Source organism: Meriones unguiculatus, chromosome 14 (assembly GCF_030254825.1).
Source record: "Meriones unguiculatus strain TT.TT164.6M chromosome 14, Bangor_MerUng_6.1, whole genome shotgun sequence".
NCBI lineage: Eukaryota > Metazoa > Chordata > Mammalia > Rodentia > Muridae > Meriones > Meriones unguiculatus.
Genome location: NC_083361.1, coordinates 40,716,982 through 40,744,159, shown reverse-complemented (window position 1 = coordinate 40,744,159; position 27,178 = coordinate 40,716,982). Strand labels below are relative to the sequence as shown.

The window sequence follows — 27,178 nt, the reverse complement described above, 5'->3', positions numbered from 1 at the left end:
GAAAGCAGACATTGGGTTAAAGCAGTTCCTGGTACCAGCATGGTAACTTTAGCTCTTAGGTATCTGGCCTCTACTGGTAACTGCATACAGGTGTGGTGTACATGCCATGGCTTGGGGGTTGGGGGAAATCAAACAAACAAACAAACAAACAAAAAAAGCATTATATTTCTAAATAACTCTGATGGAACAATTAAAAATGGCAGTGTTAGCCATTGGAACAAGTGGACATAGGGTACAAAAGCAATAGAAGTCACGTGATGGTACAAAAAAAAACATGAAACAATGAAATAAGTGGAGAAATTTTTGAAGGAAATCATCTGACTTCAATTTATTAAAGCAATTCAGTAAGATAAAATGTTTATGTCCTTGCCTGGCAGCATTTGCTAGTCTTTCAACTACAGTTATAATGTAGATAAATGATTTTTCAATATTGCGAGACAAAGAAACTAAATTTTACAAGCAGTACTTACAAATCATGTCAGGAATAAGGGAAGCTAGCTTCTGAAATCTCAAACAATAAATCTCACTACATTTTACCACATTCATGGGAATGAGGCGGAGAAAACAAAGACTAACCCAGAGAAATTCCATGTTAAGATTTAAGGTTTTCTGTCTAAAATGCTTCTAATTCACACTCTGGACAACTTTAGACTTTGATTTTGCACATTCAGTGTAAGCACACGTTTCCTACTGTGTAATTCTATAAAACATCTGAAACCTATGAAAAGACACTAAAATCTCCTTTGGGACAAGCTGTTTGTCCCAGACAGTTAACTTACTCTGTGCTTTGTGGGCTGAGGTGTGGCTTTCCTACTTAAGCTGGAGTTAAGTATGTAAACATTTTCTTTTATTATATATGTTTGTACTTTATTTCTAAAGCTATTTTGAAAAAAAAATGTAATGCTGAGATGCTCAACTTTAAAAAAAATTAGTAATATTTTTTCTTGGTTTTTCGAGACAAGGTTTTTCCGTGTAGCCTTCGCTGTCCTGGACATGCTTTGTAGAACAGGATAGCCTTGAACTCAAAGAAATCCACCCACCTCTGCCTCCCTGAGTGCTGGTATTACAGGCATTACCACTGTGCCTGGTTCTTATTATTTCTATAGCCATAACGTTGTCTGTCTTTCGTGTCACTGAATTCCCTGCACACTGAACACCATGAGACAAGGAGAGGATGCTGCATGTATAATCACGGAATAAATGAATGTCACTGATATTAGTAACACAGAGATTTTTAACACTCTTTACTTACACTTTGATTGTCTCTAATTTTGTAAATTGAAACTCAGAGTAGAAAACTCATTTTAAAATAATGTTACAGGTGATCATTTCATTCCACAACGAGAACCATGTGGACACATTTTATGTGGTAAAATATAGAGTTCACTAAAGCAGATGCTGGCTGGGGTGACAGATTTGTAAATGAGGTCAGCCTGTGTCACTTGTCACTTCATCTAAAAACAAAGCAGATTTGAACCCAAGGTTTAATCATAATTCATATAATACTGCAATGAAGTGCAATGAACTGCATGGAAATAGTTCTATCATGATGAATAGTTTTTAATCTTTTCATATATGACTCAAAATCTAAAGAAATGTATTATGGAACAGATACAAAAGCATATACTCAGATACACATAGCCACCACCGATAGTTACACCTAAGTTATTGCACTCTGGAATTTTTCTCCTTGGCATTACTGTGGTCTCCATTGTGTCATCCTCCATTGAAAAGCAACACGCTAATAGAGAGTTAAACTTGTTTCATTAGCCATAGTTAAAATACACGTACATATGATGTATATGTACACATACATGTATTTATATATTATTGTAAGGAAATTGAACTCAAGAGGAAATCAATCAAAACTGAGGAGAGGTATCCATGAACAGGTAGCTTCTTCATAAAATATAAAGCATATTATGTATGTCAACCATAGATACTCTCAACATGATAATAAAATCACAGCTCCTGATTTTTACTGATGCTACCAAGAAAGATATTTCATGCTTTGATTTCCTGTTAAAGAAGTATGTTCATTTAGAAGCATCTAGATCTTAACCTCTCTGAGGATCCCTTTGACCTTTGGGAGTTGTTTCATGTGTCCTCTGAAAAATTAATGTATTCTTTGATTTATGATTTTCCACACATCATAATTTACCTCTCCATCTCTCTCATCTACTAAATTATGAGTTTGAGAAAGCAGGGATGAGGGCTAGAGAACCAAAACTAGAAGAGAAATAAAAGAAGGGAATAAAAGTAGGTAAGAAATTGTGTAAATTCATATGTCTTTATCATGATATCCAATGTGAGCTTGTTGAGTAGTTGGCTGGATGAATAACTGAACCACAGAACCTCTGGGTTTCTGAATCAAGGTGGATGTTGGTGCACAGTGAAGAGACATGGGCAGGTATCTAAGCCAATTGGTGGAAAACAGCACAATTATTAACTTTACATCTTTATTGATAGAACAAACGACAAAATAAGGTTTTGGTTGTTTTTTTTTTTTCCTCAAATCCATGTTTTCTGAAACTCTCATTCATGAAGACATTAAACAAGTTCGCTTTTAGCTATGGGGCCACTTATAATGACAAAAATACACTTTATCAACTCATGAGAAAACTTCTTGACATTTTTATGACATTTCACAAATGTAGAACCCTTGCCCACTGCTGATTTACATAACACATTTAGAGTGGAGACTTTTAAAATGAGCTAATTTGGTATTTGCTGTACCAAATAGTAGACCAGGAAGAATACTGAAAAGAGTAGCACTATAAACCCAAAGTGAGAAAGCTTCACAGGAAAATGGGGAAGCAGTGGATCTTTGCTGGAGAAACCATTGCCTACCTGCTGTGGCCACAGTGATGACTGGCCTCTAGAGTCATTTGCAAGGAAACCTTGTCTGCCACTATCCCTGCCAAGGCTGTCAAGAAGTAGAAGCAATACTTTGCACTGATGGCTACGGTCCTTGACATCATGAATTGAAGACAAAATTTGGAAACAGACAAAGTGGGGTCTGAACTCTAGGTTCTTTGCTAAATTTTAACTACAAAGCAGGATTAAATACACCACTTTCTGTCAGGCATGTCTTAAGGGTCACATAAAGTAAAATATAAAATAGTGTCCTATTTGGTGACTGACTACCTCCATTTTTGTACTGAGTATCATCAGAACAAGCCCCTGCAATAATGATATTGTCATCCTTCAAAAATAGAGACCCAGAAAATTGTAGCCTCCTCTCCTGTTTCATTTCCTCTTGTGCATGGTTTGTCCGTGCCCTCATTCTCCCAGCTCTGCTCTGCCAGGCATTCACTATATAAAGGCAAGGGTTAGATCCCTGCTGACCAGGGGCCCACACTGTCATAGGAAAAAAAATGACTTTAAGGAGTTTATGTGGTATCATACATCAACTAAGCAAGTTAAGCTGGGCATGGCAAGGTAGCATACATCTATATTCCCAATACTTGGGCAGTAGAAGCAAGAGAATCAAGAGCATAAGGCCACCCTGGGTTCACTTTGTCTTTTAAAATGTTTTATGTATTTATTGCAGTTTATTTACTTTGTATCCCAGCTGTAGCCCCCTCCTTTGTCCTCTCCCAATACCCCTCCCTTCCTCTTCTTCTCCAATGCCACTCCCTCAGTCCAGTAACTGGGGAGATCCTCTTCCCCTTCCTTCTGACCCTAGTCTATCAGGTCTCATCAGGAGTGGCTACATTGTCTTTCTCTTGGGCCTGGTAAGGCTGCACCCCCCTGAGGGGGAAGTGATAAAAAAGCCAGCCCCTGAGTTAATGTCAGAGACAGTCTGTGTTCCCATTACTAAGGAGCCCTCTTGGACACTGAGCTGCCATGGGCTACATGTGTGCAGCGATTCTAGGTTATCTCCATGAATGGTCCTTGTTTGGAGTATCAGTCTCAGAAAAGACCCCTGTACCCAGATTTTTTGGTTCTGTTGTTCTCCTTGTGGAGTTTCAGGTCTTACTATCTCCTCCTTCTTTCATAAGATTCCCTGCACTCTGCCCAAAGTTTGGCTATGAAACTCAGCATCTGCTTTGATTCCCTACTAGGTAGTCTTTCAGAGGCCCTCTGTGGTAGGTGCCTGTCCTGTTGCCTGTTTTCTCTCTCTTCCAATGTCCTAAAAAAAGTGTATAGCAGGATTCAACTTATGGCTGAGTTTGATTGGTTAGAAAGTATTTGTTTGTTTCCTACAACATAAATTCGAAGCACTTCGAAGCAACTTGTCTAAAGGAACAGTACCTGTCTACTTCCCTCCCTTTTCTTTCCTTCCTTCCTCCTCTGTCCCTTCTTCCCTACCCTTTTCTTCTCCCCCTTCCTTCATTTCATCTTGGCTCTCCTTTTTGTTTATAAAAGGAAAGGAGGATACGGACTCTTTCATTGTCCAAGATATTACAATAAAATTATATCCAAATATTTAAAGCTATGATAAAAAAATCCCTGAGGAAAATCAGTGAATAAATTTGTAAGATCTGGGTCCCACAGGAGTCAGTCCACTGCTCATGACATCATAGGCACAATGGCAGTGCATCTATCTCTAGATTTGAACCAAATACCTTCAAGAAGTATCAGTGGATTATCATGAAAAGCATATAGCAATAGACATTCAACGGAAACTTCTGAACAGGAAATGTTTAGAAAAAGGATCAAATAGTCCACACGAATGATCTTTCCTTTGGCTTTAGGAACAGGAGAGAAATGGGAGTCTATAGGTCACGATTTTTTATTTGTTTGTTTGTTTTAAACTATCCCCAAGTCTGAAGAGGCTTAAATGACAAAATACTGAATGATAACCCTAAGCAGTGTTTTTTTCACTTTATTTGCTTGTGTTCTTAATAATGAGATAACCACAAACTGAATGATTAACTTTCAAAGAAATTTTACTTGGAAACATGACTTGGAGCAGTCATTTTCAACCTTGCTAAAGCTGTGACCCTTTAATATAGTTCTTTATGTTGTGGTTACCCCCAACAATAAAATTATTTCATTGCTACTTCACATTGTGTGAACTGACTAAGAAGTTAAGAACACTACTAAATGAGTAAATCATTCTATCCCTAAATACATTAAATGAATGATGTTTTCTGTAACTAAGACCAAAATAAAAATATTATTTGATCTGGAGAAATTAACAGTTTTATTTTGAAAATTCTATTTTGGAATGTAAAGAATTAGAAAATTTTATTTTAAAAAACACAAATAACAAAATTCTACCAACTAAGCAAGAGATGAAGATGCCCCATATTCTGCAGTAAAAAGCAGCAGGAACATGTGTAGATGTGTTAAATACTGACATTGAGACTTAAAAAAATGGCCACTTTCATGATGCTCTACAAAAGAAGAAAATAAAAAATGAGCTATACACTCCTTTTGCCTCAAACACTTTTTTCTTCCTTCACATGGACCATCTCATTTAAATGTAATAGGATAGTCTCTGCAGCATCCCTTGGAATTGTTTTCCCATCTTATTTTCATTTTTTTGAGAGTATTCCTTATAGGTAAATATTGTCAATTAGCAAAGAAACAATGCCATGAAAATGTTACCCTCCAATAAAATGCATCTGTAATATTGTAAATTTTATTTTAATCACTTGTTGGCTGGTTTCAGGCAGTTTATTTTGAAATACCAGGAATCTCTGGTGAGAACATTCCTTGACATTAATGCTATTACCAGCCCAATCTCAGAACCCAGATTAAATCTGGAAGTAATTAAATACAGCAACTTTCGTGACAATTTCTCACTGTATTTGCTATTTTGTGAGAGACTAATTAGAAAAATTAGGTTCATCTATCATTGTGAAAAAGGGAATAAAAGTGAGTTCATATGTGTGCATGTGTGTGCACACTCATGCTCTTTTCAATTTCCATTTGATTAGGTTATATATATATATATATATATATATATATATATGAAATTTCATATATATATGAAATCTCTCTTAGGACATTTTGGATTATATGTCTGGAAATTTCAGCCATCCAGAAAAAAAGAAGGCTGAGAAATAATGAAAAAAATGTGCCTAAAGAATCCACATAAAAGTTTTGGAGACTTGAAAATGGGAACAACAGATACTTAAAAGTTATTGAACTAGAAACAAAAACTTCTGGCAGGTGCTCATACAAGCAACATACAATAAGCATTGGACAAAATGAAGGCATGCAGAGATTGTCACATCTACATAAAATCCAACTTCCAATTCAAAATAAAACAATTCGTTTTTGGTTGCTTCTTTTAGTTTTGTATTCAACCATTAAGGGAGAAAGACAGAAAGAAAAAGAAAGAGAAAAAGACAGAGAAAAAGAGAGCAGAAAGAAAGAAAGAAAGAAAGAAAGAAAGAAAGAAAGAAAGAAAAAAGAAAGAAAAAGAAAAAAGAAAGACAGAAAATTGTAAAAGAAAAATTAAATCTGCGAAAGGTATTCTAAGGTCTTTACCATATGGGTTCATGGTCCAACTTATCCACCATGCCCATACTGTTATAGAATGCTCTGTTCACCTGTAATTAAGTAATTACATTATGATTTCATAGTGCTTATTGTCATATAACCGTTATAATGATGACTTTTGTCACAAACTGACAGCACCTATGTCAATGATAGGTCTCTGAAAATACATTCATTAAAGTACTCATCACTATTTAGACGAGTACTGATAAAAAGTGTTGTGACACATATTCACATGACTTATAAAAATGGCTGAGAATTTGAGCAACTGTATCTGTTGAGGTCTTGTCAGAAAATAAGGGCAGATTTGTGAGAGACAGGGAAGATAAATAAACAGTAGAACATTTATAAGACTCTGGACAAGGTAAAAGCACCCATCAAGGTATGTCAGTCTGTGCAGGAAGCCCAGAGGACTGCAAGAAAGAATACTCTGCAGAACATCTGCAGGAATGATGCCTGCAGCCCAAGCCGATACAGCCCACCCTGGTCCTCCTGCTTGTTTGCTAACGTCTCTTATTGGTTAGTTCAGCAGAAAGTCAGAGGTCTAAGACTGTCATGATGACGCACAATCCTCTGCTCAGGACAGGGGGAAAAGAAGGAAGAAAATACATTAGTGAAGAGGAAGGAAAGCAGTAATTTTCTTTTCTATTTACAAAAATCTAAATCAGAAAATTTAAAACACAATGCATTTTCCATTACCATGCTGTGTGGCCTCTGGACTATGTTAGAAAAATGTTTCCAGGCTTTCACATCCAAGCAAGAGACACTCAAGTAAAGAACATTTGAAAGACATATATAAATCACTAGGTTTACAGAGAAAAAAAAAAACCTCTTTGGAATGTAATTGTATAAATAAAAATTATTTTAATTGACTACAAAACAATAGATTCATTGAAACATCATCATATGTCTATCATTTTTACTTCCTCTATATTCACAACCCATTACCCTCTGACATTTCTCCTCTCACTGGTCCCCTTACTACCTGTATTAGTTACCTTTCTGCTACTGCTGTAAAATACTACGACAAAGATAATTTAAGGAAGAGTTTATTCTGGCCTATGGTGTCAGAGTGATAAAGTCCATCATAGCAGGAAGGCATGGCAGGGTAGCAGGAGCAGGAAGCTGGCTGACCACATTTTCAGCAGAATACAGAAAGCACTGAGAAGGAGCAGGAAGTTGAGCACGGTTACAAACCCTCACAACTCACCCCAGCTCTGATGTAACTCTTCCAGCAAGGCTCTACCTTCTAAAGGCGCCATAACCTCACCTACAGACAGACTATATATAGAAAACTATTCTCATCAAAGCATAACAATGCTCTCCTAAATAACTGCCCTTCTACCTTCATGTTATATATATAACATATATTTATGTATTTCTTTAATCTAGAGTCTTTACAGTAGAAAAAACAAACAAACAAAAAAAAACAGGCAATATGCATCATTCTGAGTTTGGCTTGTTTTACTTAACATGATGATCTCCAGTTCCATCTACTTTTCTAAAATAACATAATTCAGATGATACACATCTTGGCTGATTCCAATCTCAAACATGAATAAGAACATAGAATAAAGCTTTTAAATATTGATTTATATAAAAATTCCCAACACTTAAAACTGTCTTCATGTTAGACCAGGGAATTTGGAGTAACCAAAATCTGTGTTCCTGGGCCCTGGTCACTCAAAATGGCAAAAGAATATAAAGGATCTATTATTCCCTTGCACCACTGCCCCCCGCAAAAAAAATTAACCAGAAATGACAGCACTAGCAGTAATGTTTGTCTAATTGCATTCAGAATTTATAAAGAATGTGACTCTACTTAAATCAAAGTTCTTTCTGCTCCCCTTAAAAGCACTGTGAGGTTAAGTTCTACTGTTACAATGTGGATGAATTGCAAATCCAAGCAAATTTTTCTTAGCACATATTTCAGTCTTGGTGGAGCTCTAACTGTCATGATGAGGAAGGTTTGGGGACAGAAGCCTGAAGTAACTGGACACACTATCAGTAGTCAGAACAGAGAAGACAGGAACTTGGGGTTAGGTTTTAAGACACAAGGCCTACCCAGTGACTTCCTCCAGTAAGGTTTGGCCACCTAAAGGTTACCTAACCTAACCTTCTCTCAAAAGGTCTTATCCATGTATGATAAGGAATCAGCCAAGATGTCTATCGTCTGAATTATGTCATTTTCAGGAAAGAAGATGGAATTAGAGATCATCATGTTAAGCTAAATAACATCACCTAACCACCTGTCACCCTTCGCTAGTGACAAAGTATTCAAACAAAACACATGAGTGTGTGGGGTACGTTTCATATTCTAACCAAGGCAGCCAATAAGTGACTGCCAGTGATGGGGATTGGGCACACTAGTCAGGAGGATGCTTCCTGTCCTCCTCAGTAGGACAAAGCAGAATGATGTGGGGATTTCATCACACTCTTAAAAATGACTCTAAAACATACTGTCTATTCTGGAATTTTCTGTTTAATATTTTCAGACTGTGTTTGGCATTGGGTAGCTAGAACTATGTAAAACAAGCTGTGGGTAAGGCATGACGAGTGGGCAGCACTGTACAGACTGACAAGAGAGTTGCTTTCTCAGCTATGCAATATGTTGATTTCTCACTTACTGCATATCTTGAAACAAGACTCCAAATTATACCCAGTAAGAAATAATATCAACTCAAAATTTCAAATCAAAATATTGTGTTGGACAGTATTTAAAATCAAGAGCAAACCCTACAGGAACCAGCTGCATGTTTGATAAAGATTCCGCTACTACTGCTCATGACAATGCTGACAGTTGCTGTTCCGTATTTGCAAAGAGTAGAATGGGAAACTGACCATGCCAAGGTCTGCAGACGTACATATTAACAAACCCAAGCCAGCCAAAGTTTATGAGCCACACACTGTAAGATGAGGCTTGTAATAGCTAGGTATATTTAAATTAAATAAATTAAAAAACCCTCAAAATTGTCAAATGCAATTGAAAATGTATAGGGTCCCACACTTGTAAGCAGATCCAGCTTAAGGACTGTGCTCAATCAATTTTTCTTTCTGGGAAAGAAACTGTCTCATTAGCATGCCTGGTGTTCAGCTTCAACTCACTACTGACTTTAGAATAAGAAATTTTTTTCTGAATCCCACTGGCCAAACTCCAAAATAGTGTTTTCTTCCATTGGGAAACTGTCATAGGCATGCAAAGCTACTTAATAAAAAATGGCTACTCTGAAATGAATACTCACTGTGGTGCTAAGACTTAATGTAGAACAGGTTTGAGAAGGTGACCAGAAAGGGTGGAGCTGGCGAGGTTTTGAAAGGGTTAGGCTAACTTTGTAACCTATATGTCCTCTAAAGCCTATAGTTTTGAGTTTTAGGTCCAGGTTAAGCTAAAGCCTCTTCTTAGTACCTTTCCAGAAAGTGAAGGAATGTGACCCTATCTGTGAGGACAGATATAAAAAAAAGGCAAGCAAGCAATGACCTTCACTCAGCAAAAGAACGACCAGACCCTTGTCCTTGAGATAGCATTTCTGAGCAACAAACCTAGACTTCTTCTGAGTAGCTTTTGACCTCCAGCCAAGAGCCCGCAGCCCTAATCTTCAAGGATGAGCTAACCACCCCACCTTCAATTGCAGCTGCATCCACACTTGGCAGGACTGGCCAACCTTGAGCACCTAAGACTAACCAATTATCTTACTTTATAGCTTCCTCATCCAATCCTAAATTGCCAAAACTAGAACTTCAAATCTCCCGCAATTTTTCTTTTAAAAACCTAAAGGCCTTTGTCTCCCAGTGCCACTCTTTGCTGACTGGCAGGGGTGACCCCGTTGTACAATGGTTAATAAACCTCTTGCTTTTGCAACGAGTCTTGGTCTGGGGGAGTTTCTGGGAAGGGCACGATTGAACTCCTGAGCTGTGAGACCCCAGGTCTTACAGTTTCTCTGCACTGTACCAGCCACATGGAAATAAAGCGGATTTGGACTTCTTTCTCATCCTACATTAGATCTGTTTTTCACTCTGTAGCTTGGTTCTCATGGACTTTTCAGAGCCTGTCCTGTGGGCAGTCCGTTGAAAAGAGGGTTTAATGAGGCTTTGCCAAACATCCAAGGTCTAGTGAGTCTTATTTTTGTCTGCCACATATAAAGTCTCCTTAAATGGAATGTTAGCGTGGAACAGGGTAACATTTAACCATACTTATCTTTATTGTTCTAGTCCTGTCCTCCACACGCTATCACAGCAAGTATCTTAAGTACCTAATGAGCGAGTGAACCAGTGACCGCCGAATACCTGCTAGAATGTGGGCTACTCCATTGGTTGTAATTCCTAAAACACCCGTTGTACAGGTAGCCTAAAACAAACTTACAAGGCCAAACAATACAGTCTGAGTTACAGATTAAACTAAACAAATCTGGCGTACCTATATGCTATAAGAAAGCCCAGAATTTTGCAGAGCCTGGCATAAATAAGCGGGTTAATTTGAGCTTAAAACTTTCATTTACTGCTTGCCGAGGAAGCCTTGCGACAGTAACGTCAGTTACAAGGGTAGTAGAGGCAAGAGGATTGCAAGTTGAAAGGCTACCTGCACAGTTTAGTAAGAGGTTTCCTCAGAATCGTTAAGTTAAATAAGTAAAAAAAAAAAAAAAAGGAACTCCCTAGGAGGCGGCTCTGTAGTGGTAGGCTTGTCCAGCCAAGTAACAGAAAAATGGGCCACTTAAGACCTTGGCATTTTCAAGGCAAAAGTACACGTAAAGGCCTTGCGCACACACAGGAACTCCAGCGTTCTCTCCCAGTTCCGGAGTGGTAAATTGCTGACTCCCCTCCGGTTTGTTTCTAGCGCCAACGGACCCGGAAACGCTGTTGCGAGACTGACACTAGCGACGCCCAATGGCAGAGATGCGAAGGCGGGCTCTCAAACCCACGTCCAATCGGTTCGCGCCTCGGAAGGTAAGGGCGGAAGCGGCTGCCATGGAGTCTCTGGTGCAGGACCTAGAGCGCTTCTCGGAGGTGCTGGCCGTGTCCTGCGGGACGCAGGTGCGCACGTGGGATGCAGCGACCGTGCGCAGGGCGCTGCAGTGGGCGCGCTATCTGCTCCACGTGTACCGACGCTTCGCCGGTAGCAGCCGCGCGCGGGAGGCGATCGAGAGGCGGCTCCGGGCGCCGGGCGGGTCCCTCGGGCTGCGCAGCTTCGCGGCGCTGGAGTCCGGGGACGTGCGGCTCGCTCTCCGCCTGCTGCGGAACCGCGCGCTCGCGCCCGCCGCCGCCCACGCGCTGCCGAGCCTGCTGTTCCCGGGCCCCGCGGCGGACCGGGAGGACGACGTGCCGCAGTCGCGCCTGGCGCTGCTGGCGCGCCGCGGGAGCGCGCTGCACCTGCTGTTCCGCCTCGGCGGGGACGCGCCCAAGGGCGCGCTGCTGCGCACGCACGCCGAGCTGCTGTGCGCGCGCCTGCGCGACCTGGGCGGCGCGGACTCGGCCGCCGCTCGAAAGCTCCTGGGAACGCTGTGGGCGAGCGGGCCTCGAGAGCACGTGCTGTGCGTGGTTGGCGAAGCCCTGCTGCGCGAGACCGGCCTGGACCCAGCCCAGGCCGCAGACCCTGCGGGCGCGGATGACACACAGAAACTGCTGCACTGGCTTCTAGACAGCCCCGAGCTCTTGTCTGCTTTCTGCCGCCGCCTGCCCCCTAAGCGCCTGGCCGCCTTGGCGGGCCGTCACCCCAAACTGTCTCGAGCCTACTTGGACCTGCTCACAGTGTGGGCCAGGCGGCTGCAGTATGACCTGCAGAAGGGCGCCTGGGTCCCCATGCACCTGGAGGATGTGCCCTGGGAGGAGCTTTGCCTAAGGCTGCAGAGCTTGTGCCTTGAACAACCATCCCTTCAGGAAGAGGTGTTGGCGACCTTGCACTCCTTCAAGGCCCTGGATGGAGATTTTGAGGTTCCCGGAATGAGCATCTGGACAGACCTCCTGCTGGCCCTGCCTGATGGTGCTTTAGTGTGGGAACATTCGGGAGGAGGTCCTCAGGCCCCACGCTGAGCATGTGGACAGACCTGGCCCACGGAGGGAACGACAAGCATACCTTTCACCAAAGCCTCTGCCCTTTATGTGTCCTGCTACAATTTGACTATACTTTGACAAAACGTCTGTGTTCTCACCACCGCCTTGTCCTACATGTTCCCCAAACCTAATTATTTACGTTTTACAATTTTAAGTGGTTTGTAATGCAAATACAAATACTTTTAAAAGTGATATTTGAGTCTTTTTTAGATAGTAGACATAGTGTTATTTATGTTCTGGTGGTGGATTAAGGACCTTGCCCATGTTAGACAGTACTTGGCATTGAACTGCATCCCCACGCTCGGAAGTATTCGTAAAGCTATGCAGTTTTCAACTTGTTTCCTATACAGCTACTTTGTAAGAATACTGAAACTACATGCACCTTAAAAAAAAAAAAAGGCAGCCTTAAGTTTTCCAAGAAGGCCACTTTTTATCCGTAAGATTTATTTTTCTTATTTCCTGACACTCTTCACTGAAGTGGTGAAAAGTTTTGTTTAAACAGCAAATATTACAGCTTCAAATGTTAGTTTCAAAGCTGACTGAGATAGAACTTAAGCTTTAGACTTGCTTTCCTCAACTTGTTTACCAACTTTAATGTGCATTAAGGTTGCGTTGTTCCAACAGTTTTGTTCCCCTTTTGCGTAAGTCACTATTCTGAAATTCAGAGTAATAGCATATTAGTCTAAAGCATTTCTTGAGTACACACTAAGGATTTAGAGCTCAGTAAATGTATCCCTGTGCATATTTGGGTGATAAAGGAATCAAACTAGTTAGAGAATCGAGGCTTCTGCTGTTTATCAAGTTAGTAGCTCTAACCTTGTGTCATCATTAAGGTGTTTAAATAATCGATTCTGGTTTTCCTCGAGGTTGCTGCATGGAGACTATTTGGAGTGTTTGGTGACTTCGCCGGTAGTAGTGGTGCAGTTCTTTAATCCCAGCACTGTGAGTCAGAAGCAGGCAGATCCCTTGAGTTTGAGGCCAGCCTGGTCTAAAGAGCAAGTTCCAGGACAGCCAGGGCTGCACAAAGAGAAACCTTGTCTCAAAAACCAAAATCACCCAGCTTTGTCGGCTTTAATGTTCCAAACTTACTAGGTGATTTTGTTAGTAAATAACTTGCAAAATACTTTCCACGGATCAACATACTTTCTCCATGTTTGAGATATTTCAAAGTAAGAATTTTTGGTAAGTATCCATAAATCAAAATTTAATTTCCAATTCCAGACGTGGAACTAGAGCAAAAGGATATAGATTGTAAAATTTTAATTACACCTTAAACCCTGAGTATAAACAACTGAGATTATCCAAAGAGAACAATACCACATTTTTATTTTCCTGTGGTCAGAATCCTTTTTCTAGCTCTGATCTGTGTAAACCTCTTATATTTACAGTTCAAGTACCCTGACTGGGATTGCTTTGTGCAGATATAACAGGAGTGGCGACTAACGCACTCTGCAGCTCTATTTTGTTGTTTTAGAGTCTCACTCTAGCCCTGGTTGGCCTAGAACTCAGTGTCTGCCCATGCTAGCCACAGACTCCTAGAGGATTCTCCTGCCTCAGCCTCTTAAGTGCTGAGATTACAGGTGTGAGCCAGCACATACAGCTAAATTCTGTATCTTCCTGTTCCCGTGGTTTCGAATTTTTAGTCCTGATGCCTTTCATTTGTAGCTTATTTCATGCTGTTTTACTTTCGATTGTTGTAGGAGAAACCGAAGTTTTAAATAGTAAAGTAAATCTTGATTTTTTTTTTTAGTTTTATCAGCTCCATTTCAGATGATTTTGTGAGTTCTACGATTGTACTTTCATTCATTTACTTACTAGTTTTTGTTTATTTCTTCTGTTTCTAGGATTCTTTGAGAATCATCTCAGAGTGATAAACATGTTAATTTGTATCTACAGCTGCCTGCCTTGATCATGTTGGAAGGTGGTTTTGCCGTTTACATGACTTTTGGTTATCATTCACTGTGTCAATTCATTTGTCTCCTTTTCCTTGTTGGTGAAGAAAGGTGTGCTCAGGCTGCAGTTCCTATGTAAGTAGCCTTTTTCCTATTTTTTAATTAAATTTTTATTTTTTATATTAATTACAGTTTATTCACTTTGTGTCCCAGTTGTAGCCCCCTCCCTCATTCCTCTCATGCCCCTCCCCAAGTCCACTGATAGGGGAGGTCTTCTTCCCCTTCCCTCTTTTTCTAGCTTATCGGGTCTCATCAGGACTGGCTGCATTGTCTTCCTCTGTGGTCTGGCAGGTCTGCCAAGCCCTCCGGGAGAGGTGATCAAAGAGCCAGCCACCGAGTTCCCTTGGTTCACCATCTGCATCTTCACCATTTCCTCCATTCTCCTAATGTTCCTAATCTCTCCTGTGACTGGCTGAGCCTATACCAGGTTTATGCTGCCCACACCCTAAAGCTCTTTCTGGCTGTCTCCACGTCCATTTGTGCTGCTGTGGAAACTGCTCTCTCATGTGACCCATTTGCCTGGACTGATATTCTGCCCCGGGTTTTACCTGCAAATTACTACCCAGCCATAAGAATAAACTTTCCGTACTCCTCTGTAGTTAAGTATGTCTATTACACTGCTTTGGGGCACCTTGTAATAAATACAAGTAGGAACTACATCAGATTTTTCCATTTACTAGGCTGAAGTTGGTGTGCTGCAATGGGTTCTCTAGGACCAAGGCTGGAGAGGTTGGTCACCTGCCTGTGAGGAAAGAAATATGCTCTTCTTTCTATATGTTTCTGTTTATTCAAATGACTCTTCTTGGATGCCGTTCTCTATGGTACATCAACAGTGCCTGTAATACTCAGTAGTACAGACTTGGTAATACAGGCCTTAATACTGACCTTTAAACATCACTCGTCCAAAATTTTATTTGGCTTCCTTTCTCTAAAATCTGCCTGGCACATATACATATATATGTGACATATCTCACATGTCTATTTTAGATTTATTTTATCATGTGTAAGTATGTGTGTCTGTATGTAGATTTTGTATAAGTCTATAGATGTCTTTGGAGGCCAGAAGAAAGTCCATCACCTAGAGCTGGAGTTACAGTTAGCTGTAAACTGTCCGATATGTGTCCTCTGCAAGGGCAGCCACTGATTGCTTTTTATAGTCTGCACTGCGTCTCAGAAGTCCCTTGAGATGAGAGGTTGATGGGACTTTGTTTCTTTGTGTGTTTTGTAGTGTTTTGCTTTGACTTTTGTATTTGTTTTTGTTTTGAGTTGATTTTCTTGAGATGTAAATCTTGGTTGTCTGTCTGATTTGATATGTAATAAACTAAGAGCCCTCTGGAAAGGTCTATGGAGGTATTCCCTGGGAAGATTAACTCAAGGAGAAGGCCTCCTGCCACACTCAGTAGCCTTCTAACTTTCTGGGTATATGGAGGTCAGAAACAAAAGGCTGCATGCCTTGAGTCTAGTGCATATACTCTGTATGTGCATGTCTCAGGACAATATGATAGTGGGAACAAGACCACTTCTGACTTGTTTCTTCTTGAAAAGCCAGGACCCTCAGACTGCCATAAGTAGCTGATCATTATGCTATCATTATGGGAATAGAGCACCATCACCAGAGGCATCTATCTAAGAAGTGTAAACCATTTTAGAAGTGACTTAAGTAGAATGGATCTGAACAAGAATCAAGCCCCAATATGTGCTGACTTTCTCAGATTTCAACCCAACAGCCTTAAAAATCCTTCCAGAGTTACTTTATTGCCTCAGAGTTGAATCAACATTCATCTATGTCATGATCATGTCATGATCAAGTCTGAGGCCAGCCAGACTTAGCTGCATATGAAATCCAGGCTAGCCTGGGCCACAGTCTAAGATCCCTGACTTCTCCACAGAAAGGATTTTGCTGATGAGGATGAATTCTCAACTTTACTATTTTTTGTGATATTTTTGACCCTGATGCTTTATGCCACAATTCAAAAGCAGAAACAGGTTATAAACAGAATAACTCCTCCTAAAAATGTAGATATAAAGTATTCATTATTGACACAACTTAATTGATGTAAACACTCTAGGAAGCAACCATTGATTTTTCTCAGAAGTTAATTGGAAATGATCAATTACTCTATCAGAATCATCGCACCCCCTCATTTATTAGATACTAATTGTCCTGATAGGCTAAGGATGCCCTTTTGACTTAGGAATGTGATGGCTCTAAGGGAAAGAGCTTAAATCATTACAGTGATGGCTGTCTCCAGCTGTGTCTGGGAGCTTCATTGCTCTCAATACTGAGGTTAGGTTTTGACTTAAAAGGAGTTTACCATGTCTTAAAGGTCTGTGTGGTTGTATCTTTCTACACAGTGAGTGATATGAAACCTAACCAAGACGAGTTCCACTCACAGTGGCTGTCAGGTACAAAGGAAACCCCAATTTTCTAACCTCTAAAAAGATACTCCAGATATCCCAAAATGACAACTAGTTTTACCAGTTCATTGTGAATAGTGGATTTTCTCTAACCACCAAAATCTTCCAGATTGAGCTCATTTTTTTATATGTTGACTGCCTTTTGGAGGGTAGGGAATTGGGGTTTCCTTTGGAACTGACTATGACCACAGAAATATAGATATCATATGAAAATTTAGTTTGCATTTTATATTTACATATAATGCAAGACTGTCAAGCTCTGAATACCGTCTATGGTAAACTCTAGAACCCAGGGTTTAATTTGAAATTGGCTAATAGAATTGATATTAAAAGGCAACTTGTTCCAAAGGCAATTTCCTGTCTGTGTGTATCACAATATTCTTATCTTATAACCCCTTATTTCTACTTTCAAGTGGCAAATGTTTACTTATATGGTAAACACTCTGTCACTGTTGTTAAAATTTAATGTGCTAAAAATTTTAAAATCCAATTTTCATAATCAACTAATGTGATCTTTTTAAAAGACCTTGCTGGATTGTGACCTTGATCTCTGGGTTTCTTGGCTCACTCTCCTCAGCAGCAGGGATAACACATGTGTGCTCCCATGCCTTGCTCATGATTTATGTATACTTATGTTATGAGACCAAGTGTCTCGTACTTTTAAAGACTATATAGAGAAAGCAGAATGTAAAGGACAGGTTTGCTTTAAGTAAATACTGGGTCTGTTAATTCCTGTGCCTGCTCAAAGCTCTCTCGGGTGGTTGCTGAAATACTCATTACTATGCTGAGCATTTACATAATATCAATAACTTTGTAAGATATTCTGTGCAAGGCTATGCATGTGCTTAGTGTATTGACACAGTGCCCACAGGGATATAAGCTTGTGAGCTGTTAGCTTTCAGGAAATGTAGATGTAATGATGGGAGAAAATGGCCAGATTTCTTTGTAAGTCTCCAACACAGTACCTTAAAAACCTCTGGTATTAGTTCTAACATTGGCCTTTCTGATGACCCTAGTCAGACTCTGCAGGACACAGAATAAAAACCAAGACAAGTAGAGAAAAGATGTTTGTAGGGAGAAAAAGGGTTAGTAAGGGTTGAAGGGAAGTCAGGGAGGGGGTAGAATCCACAGTACACATGTATGAATTTGTAAAGAACAAACTACCAAAAATGATAACTGAATTTGAATCTACAACTAAGCTTTAAGTACTCTTTAGTATATTAATGATTAAAATTTAAAATAGTGAAACCATGTAGATTATGAGTTGTTTTATCATCTCTTCTGGAAATGAAGAGATCTCATAATTTGGAATACTTTTGGCAGAAGAAAGTAAAATTTCCATTTTCTGTTGTAAAAAAAAAAAAACAAAAACAAACAAACAGAAAATGCAAAATAATGTTAGTGATAGCTTAGACAGATACTCAATATTTCGCCTGAGCAGAAACAGCCAAGCGTGGGATAAGGGTATAGGCAAATGTGTGTTCTTTTCTTTTTGGTCTGTTTTCTCAGTAATTGTAAAAACATGGGTTCCTTCAAGGGCCAGTTCGAAATTGTTGAAACAGAAAATAAATGACAAGTGACTAATGAGCAGTTTACAACAGATACATGGCATAGTCCACTGGTCAGCAGCTAAAGGTTGCATATGGGGTTGCTATAGCAACCAAAACTCATCTAAAACAGCCACCATGTTCTAATTATAGCCAGGAAGCCCTGATCCCTGTGCAGTGCAAATTGGCCCCTGTAGATTCAAAATGATTTCATTGTTGTTACAGATCTTAGTTAAGGAAGGATATTTTACGAATTTATATTATAGCCAGGTTACTGGCTAGTTCTGCAAATAGAATATTACCATGGCTGTCACTTTGAGTTGTCACAGCAACTCAAAGACATTATTTCAAGAATGAAATAATTTTAAAAATATGTTTTCATGTTATAGGAACTAAAGTACAGAAAGGGGAGATAATTTTAAAACTTGTTAAATGACCTTTAAACCAGTTTCTAACTACACTACTTTTGGAAAAGCGTAAACAGTCCTTCTTTAAGCTGCCATCTTATTTGCATGCCCTGTGAAGAGTTGGAAACCTGTCATTCTTTACTAGAACAACAGGAATGCGGCTATTCAAACCCTCCTCTTAATACTCCAGAATAGAGCTCTTATGTTAGTGGTCTCCATCTGACAGTGCATTAATTTTTGAAAAATAATTTAGCCACAGACAGACACAACTTGAGACATATCCTTTCTTCTAGCCTTTGAAAACTCTGTGATACTCTGTTCTTTTCCAAGTTTATCATGAAAGCTGTCATTTACACTGATTTTTCTTCCGCAGGTAAAATGTCAATTCCTGTAGCTTCAACGTTTTTCTTTGGCCATCCTTTGCAGAATTTTGATGCTGATGTATTTTTGAATGTACTTCTATAGAATTCTGTCCTGTTTCAGTTACATTTCATATTGCAAATCTCTCTGGGGAATATCTTTTTCCAGGTTTGGAGGAATGTGTCACCATTATGTTTTAGAATATTTCTCTACTTCCTTCCTAGACTCTAAGGATGTGATGTTTGAGTTTTGTTTGTTTGGGATCCATAGGTCATTGAGGATCTGTTCATGGCCCATATCCCAACCTCACATCTACATTCTTTTGTTCCAGTTGGGTAGTCTTTATTGTTCTACCTTGGAAGGCAGTGATTCTCTCTGGCTTCCTCATTCTTCCCTTGACCTCATCCACTAAACTTTAGTTCAGTAATGTGGCTTTCATTTTAAATCTAGATTTTAAAAAGACATTAAAATAGAAGATAGACTATTTGGAAAGAGGAAGGGGAGACACAAGGACATATACATGTACAAAAATAATAATGCACAACACTTTCTACAACTAATACAGACAATATTTATTTTTCTTTTCTTTCTACAGAAAAGCTTTCCCCCTACTTGAAAGTTTCAAGAGTGTCTGAAATTCCTTGGATCATTTTTAGAGTTCTTGCTCTAAAGTCTCTGTTAGGTAAATTGCTGCATGTCCTTTGTCTCCTTGTTAATCTCTCTAGGTTGTCTCTCCTCATTCATTTCCATGGGACACATTTATTCATTTATTGTTCCACCTGAAGTGAGGAAAATAACCATTTAACTCATCAGAGGTTTGTAGAAGGTGTTTGAGACATTAAGGTGAGAAAGTTGAAATTCTGTCAGGGTAATGACCCCAGTCTCCAAGGCTGGGACTGAGTTATCACTGGTATCTTCAAAAATGTGCACCATCTGTTTCTCACAGAGCCACTTAGTGGGGAGCAGCGTGACCTGAAGTCATAGTTTCTGCTGAGTAAATATATGAGAACAGGTGTATGTAGCCTACCCTGTTTGGTACTTGGATGCGTATACTTTACTGTATCAAAATCAGCCCTCGCCTTATAACCTCAGCATACAGGAAGTTGAGGTAGAGGATTGCCACAAATTAGAAGCCAACCTGAGGTACATATGAGTTCTAGGCCAGCCTGGGCTACAGAGTGAAGCCATAGTGAAATAATATACTTACAAAGAATTTTGCTTATAGAATTCATACCTTGACATATAAATAAATACTGCTTTTACTATTGGTTTGTTTAGTTAATAAGAATAGTAAAATATCTAAAAGAAACATTTAAATATATTTAATACAACAGATCATTTTGTCTTTGTGCACTAATTTATAGCTGTAATTAATAATACTCAGTTTCTTGTATGTATATTTTACTTTTGAGTCATTTTCTAAGTTTTACGTCTTATCCTGGGGGCTGGGGAATTATTATGTAAGACATATTTCTATTGAGTATAGGTGATTAACACAGAGTGTAGAATTTGAGAGAGGTTTTTTTTGGTCCCAGTTTTCCAGAAAGGTATGCCATTTGTCAAAGCCTCTCACATTTGCTTTAACTACAGCTTTTTTGGTGAAGTCATGCATACATACCATCCATCACTATGAGTGGTTAACATAGTCTACGAATAATTTTGGATATTTCCTTGTGTTCAACAAATCAAAGGAACTATGAAGCACACAAACTTGTACAATACAGACCTAAGACCTTCTACAGGTTAGAGCATGTCGTGCCTGCTTATCCTCTTAATTTCCATGGTAAGAGATGTCTACATCAAGATATCTATCAAAAAGAACTAAGTTTTTTTTCAACAGTTTAGTTCTTAGTTCTGCCAGTTGATTGCTTACCATAACTTCTGTGGCATAAGACTCTGAGCATAATAAGAAATGAACAAGCATCTAACACAAATATTTATCACATGAAAATTTAATCCTTCTTAAAAACATTATTAATTTTTTAATAATTCAAACAGTGTAACATGCAATAAATTATACAATATCAAGATGGTTATTCCATAAAGGTATCAAAAACAATTTCATTCATAGTATTTCCAGAGTATTTATGAGACTTAAAAAGCTTGAATCACTGTTATTCATTTTAGTACTGAATCTGTCATCAGGACCCAAAGTTTTGTTTTCTAAGTATTGTATGCCAAGTGAAGTTATTACTTATTCGATCTATCACTTTTCATACAATTCTGTTTAGGACTTTGATGTTAACACAGAAATAATAAATGTGATATACTAAAGCCTTAATCAAGTTATTGTTTCTTCAACTCTTAAACTAAAGCAAAAGTAAGCACACATTACCTGAGCTCAGGCACTAAGGGATAAAAACCAGAAAAGGTCAAAGCCTTATGCTCTTTGTTCTGATATCACAGTGTTTCTTTTTCCAGAGTATTGGAAAGCAGATGAGCTATGATAACATGCAATACTCGTGGATAGTTTTTGTAAAGAGAAAGGCTTGTCTTTATAAGTTTAAAAGCACAGATTAAAATTGTTTTCAGAAAAGAAATGACAAATTTTGAAAATATGTTTTCATTCTAGAGTCCTTAAAGTACTGGGTGGATCATTACAATTTTAACACCCCATTCAGCTCGTAGTACATATAGCATATATAATGGTAAACATCACAGGAACACAAAGAAAATATTCTTTTATTGAATCTGATTCTTTTATCATTATCATAAGCTCTCAAAATTAAACTATAAAAATTATCTAAACTGTGAAACTACCAAAAGCAAAAGAAAAATCATATATTTTTCACTGCCATGGAAAAAGAGCTTCCAATCAGATTGGATGCTTTGACATTGTGCTTGATTAATAGCACCTTAGTGCAGGGCTGCATGCTGGGCTCTGTGTTTTTTGACTGAGTTCTGCCAGCTCCGTCTCTGAAGGAGAGCATGTGCCTGAATTGCACTGCACTTTCCACTTGGAATATTGCTGTGTGGGTTATCAGGTGAAAAACAGTCACCAAAAGTCTGCATAGCTATCCTATTAGTTCAGCTGTAGTTCTGGCTGAGCAGAGGGCTTTGGAAAAAAAAAAAATTGGTGGGTGTGACTATCCACATTTTACCTGGTGTGTGGTTCCTTGTTGAAGAAAAGAAATCCTTCCTGCTGATTTGGTTTAGTTCTTATTTATAGCATATAGGAGTAGGCTCAGATGGTAGATCCATATAAAGCAGTCACTTGCAAATAACTTAAAAAATGATTTGGTTATATTACTTCCACATTTTATATAAAATGTATTGTATATATTCTGCCAAAGTTATCACATTCATCATTTAAAATTGTAGAGATTATGGTATGCTTTCTTTTTATTTTAGTCTAAAATGAAGCTGAAGAAGCATTCTTATAATGGGAATTCCATATGTCCAAGCAGAGATGGTTTCTATCCCGTTAGTGCTGCCCTAGCAGACCTGAAATACCTTCTCAGCATGCTGCAGCCTACAAAGCCCTCCTCAGCCTCGGTGTCACAGTAGGGCCAGGCAAGGACCCTCAGATACGACTCTCTTTCTGAGGACTCCAGGGATACCTCTGTTTTGCAACTCATAATAATCTCTAGATTTTCTCTAGATCTTCAAGATTTGCTCCCGTACCACTGAGTCACCTGTGTATAGTCACTCTTCATTATCCAGAAGTGCTCAGTTCTAACAAACTGATATGTTTAATTTTAAGTGGGAGAGAAATTTTAAATGATAAATCCTAATATCCTTCTTGTTCATCACCTTACACTTTTAAATCATATATAAATTACAAGCTCTGTTCATCATCACCACCTGATTTGTTACTTTAATGATTACATAATGCTCTGTAATATCAGACATCATTATATATTACAAATCAGACTAAGATGCATGATTACATACATCCTATATAATCTCCATGCATATCCTGTCTCATCTCCATGACAATGAGCAGTCAAGATTTCAATTTTATTGCTATTAAAATGACACATAGCTCTTCTCAAACTTCTTCCCAGTCTGTTTATTCTTTGTCAATCCAAATGCTATACATTGACCACTGGATTCATGTGTACATCATGAAAAGGATAAATCAAGTAACTGAGCGTGCGCACTACTTCACATACTAATTCAGGTGATAAAAATACTTTTTTTATAGATTTTTTTTAATTTTTTATTAATTACACTTTATTCACTTTGTATCCCCCATAAGCCCCTCCCTCTTCCCCTCCCAATCCCACCCTCTCTCCCCCTTCTTCATGCATTCCCCTCCCCAAGTCCACTGATAGCGGAGGTCCTCTTCTCCTTCCTTCTGATCTTAGTCTATCATATCCCATCAGGAGTGGATGCATTGTCATCTTCTGTGGCCTGGTAAGGCTGCTCCCCCCTTCAGGGGTAGGTGATCAAAGAGCAGGCCAATCAGATATGTCAGAGGCAGTCATAGTAATGGGAAAATACTTTTAAAATTGCTGAGAAGTGCTGAAATCCATAGTGCATTTTGTTAGATGCGGTCAGGTCAGCACGGAAGGTTTCAGCTGTTGCCTCTCTGGGAGACTGTGTCCTTTGATACCATTTCCATCCCCTGAACTTCAGTAACAGGTAACCAGCACTGTACTGTTTCCAGAAATAAACCTTTCAGACTTAGTGAGGTCATGTGACATTTTTCTGGCTAAGTTTATTTAACACTGTCTGGTATCATAGTGGTCTTTTGGGAAAGCATTTCAGTCTTCTTAAGGGTCAGTTAATATTTAATTATATATGCATACAAGTGCATATTATCCTTTTCATTTTCAGTCTATCTATATATATGAGCTTTGCAGTTAATTAATTTAAAGTTTCTTTAATCTGAACTTTTGTTTTTAGAGGGACAAAGGAGATCCAGTTTTATCAACATCACTTGTAAAATACTGAAGCTTTTCACACTGGTTTGTGTTGTTGGTTGTTTGTTCCAGGCTGAGTCTTAATGTATCCCAGGGAGACATCAAACTCACAGTGTAGCATGTGATGACCTTGACATCCTACACCTCCTGCTTCTGGGATTACAGGCCAGACGTACCACTGCACCTGGAAATATTTGTCATCCTAACATCCTGGAAATATTTATGGACGTTTTACTCTGTTTGATCTGTTGTTTTAGCAAAGTCACTTTTAAACTTTCTATATCTTTTTAATGTAAATTGATTTCTGGTGAGAAAAGATATCCTGTACAGTATTTTTCCAAGTTTTAAAGTAATCTTCCATGGTTTATCCATGACATAAGTCTTTTTTTATTTGATTTTTGGGATTTACATCCTTGTGAATTTTAACTTATCTGAGAAAATTCTTTTTCTTTTTACTTCAAAGTTTTTTTAATGATTTCCTGTTATTATTTAATATATTCTTTATCGTGAATAACTAGGTCTTTAACATTTCTTGATAGATTGATCTTATGCTTTTTGAGTTTTGGCATATTTGTAACCCTTGGCTCTAGAATATATTGAGCAATTCTAAATGAAAGGCAGCCACTCCTGTCAATCATTTTTGTAATGTATCTTGGTGCATGTGAAATATTTATTAGTATTTACACACATACATTTGTTGTATGCTCGACCTTCTGCTGATTGGAGATTCATATAAAGCCTGTCTTCTACAAATAAACTCTCAAAATTTAAGTGGAATATAGTTAATTTATTTTACCTAGGGTAAGTTAACATAATTTCTTCAGATGTTAATATTTCAGTAACAAATACTGAAAACAGAATCTGGGTATTTTTAGTTTTTACTTCAGAACCAGTTGTGGGCAATTCTGAGCTATATTCGAGTGCTTGACTTCATGGGACATTTTATTTTTACCTGAAGAGACTCTATGTTTAGGCTTTACCTTTTTCGCAGTCAAGTTATGAAAGATGAATTTGCCTAGCTACTTTGGACATAACTCATCATGTCATTACTCAATTTTACATTATTCACAGTGGTATATTCATTTCAGAAAGTGAGCATGTGAATGGAAAGAGTGAGTATTTATTATAAATGCTAAAAATAATAAAAATACTTTTCATGGCAAAGTACAGTTTTTGCACATTCCTCTCTCTGTTACACAATGCTAGATTTTTACCTAATTTGATTATAGTTGTCTTTATTTCAATGTTAAAGATACTCTGGTGCTTCTAACACCTCCAGGTGCTTAATTTACTAGTTCTGTGGCTGAGAAATGAATGTCATAAAAATGCAAAAGAATAAAACCAAAGAATACTTTGGAAAATATTTCTGATTTTTAGGAAACACTGGGTCTTCCCATTGTCTTACAGTGAAAAGTTATAGGTCTTCCATCACACCCGAAAAGCTCCTTTGGCTGTTGCTGGAATCGGACATACACCTCAAACTTCTTCCTACAGTTTTATGTTTAGTGATCCAGTATCCTCCATTTTTGTTCTGTCTTTCTGCATGGTTTGACTTTGAAATCTTGGACCTGTGCCTCTTTTCACAGTACAGCTTTCGATCACTGGGAACTACTTGCCCAGCACATGGGAGAGGTAGAAGTATGGGGTTATGTGGTTATAGTTCTCACTTCTCTAGGTGGTTTGTGACAAAGCAGGAAATCTAGCTCTGCTTCCTCGTATGTGAAGTAACCTTATTCTAGAGCAGTGTATCTCAACCTTCCTCATGTTGTGGTGACCCCCAACCATAAAATTATTTTTGTTGCTACTTCATAACTGCAATTTTGCTACTGTTATGAATCATAATGTAAATATCTAACATGCAGGATATGAGATGTTACTCTAAGTGTGTTAATTTTACTTTGGACAGATAAAAACCATTTCATTTCATAGGTAAAATCTTGGATTGACTTGTGTCCATTAAGGCCACCACATTAATAGCAGCTGAGTGAGAGAGAACTCTACTCTCTAGTATTCAGGGTCAGAGATCTAGAACTCAAGATAACCATTCCTTTCTTAGTGCCACAGTAAGTCCTTCTTATAGCTTCATATCCAGCAAAACCTTCTGGAAACAAGTGTTATTAGTTTGCCAGATGCTTGTATCATTTTATGTAGCCTTTGATATTCTAGTTAAGCAAGCCTGCTTTGTTTATTTATTAATTCATTTGTTTGTTTACTTACTTGCTTATTTATTCATTTCTCTGATTTAGAATCTTGACATGTAGGCCAGATTCCCTTGCCTTCACTTTCTGAGTTCTAGGATTACAAGTGTGTGCCTCTATAGTCATACTGTGCCCTAATAAAACTGTTTTGGTAGGAAGTTTATATTTGAATCTAAATATAGTCCTCATATTTTATCTTAACCCAAATTAGTAACTTACTCTTTGCTGGAGTTTGGGTCATAAGAAAGGAGCAGTATATAATAAACAAGCTAAAAAGGAAAGGTAGAGAGGCAGAGAGTTGTGTCAGCATTGAAGAAACAAAACTCAGTTCACCTACTGGTTAGCATCGGTATGGTCAGTCCTGTTAGTAGCCAGCAAGTCATAAATGCATCCCATCAATGTCTGCATTTTTTCTTCTCCCCTTTCCTTCACATATGTGTGGAGAAAATTAATTCTCAACACTAATTCATTCAAAATCATAATACATACTTAATATACTCCAGACACATCTTCAGAATCTATTTCTAAAACATATCATCCTTCTGCCCCACTGTGAGGTGGGGGGGGAAGTACATGCAGTACAAGTACTTAGCTAAATTATAGGTAGCGTCTGAGCAGCTGCCAAGCAGAAAACAAGAGGCATGGAAATACTTTACAGGAATAGCTAAGACTGACTAAATGCCATATTTTGACCATGTTATTCAATGAACTCCTTTATTTGTATAATAATAAAAAAAGATGTATCACTTACTTTGTGAGGCAGTAGGTGAAGTGAGGAATTCTAGTATAAGAACTAACAGAACAAGGCTATCTTTAATACTAGATAGAATGGCTGTTGGTTTTGTAATTCCAAATGTTCAGAGAAAGTAAATCCTAAATCACTGGTAAAATGCTCCAGTCAACATTTTATGATTATTTATAGAGAGG

The 27,178-nt window shown here is 38.5% G+C and overlaps 1 protein-coding gene and 1 long non-coding RNA gene across 2 annotated transcripts; both read left to right on the top strand.

The window, feature by feature from the left end:
- The first annotated feature begins 11,397 nt into the window (after positions 1-11,397).
- Positions 11,398-12,693, top strand: Fancf (FA complementation group F). The gene has a single exon (XM_021654566.2). It carries the CDS (start codon positions 11,419-11,421, stop codon positions 12,478-12,480), a length of 1,062 nt encoding a protein of 353 aa, XP_021510241.1. The 5' UTR covers positions 11,398-11,418; the 3' UTR covers positions 12,481-12,693.
- Positions 12,694-13,690: 997 nt separating this feature from the next.
- LOC132647201 (uncharacterized) lies at positions 13,691-25,222 on the top strand. The gene is made up of 3 exons (XR_009585521.1): positions 13,691-14,528; positions 19,781-19,867; positions 24,126-25,222. It is a non-coding gene; the product is annotated as an uncharacterized LOC132647201 (long non-coding RNA).
- The last annotated feature ends 1,956 nt before the right edge of the window (positions 25,223-27,178 follow it).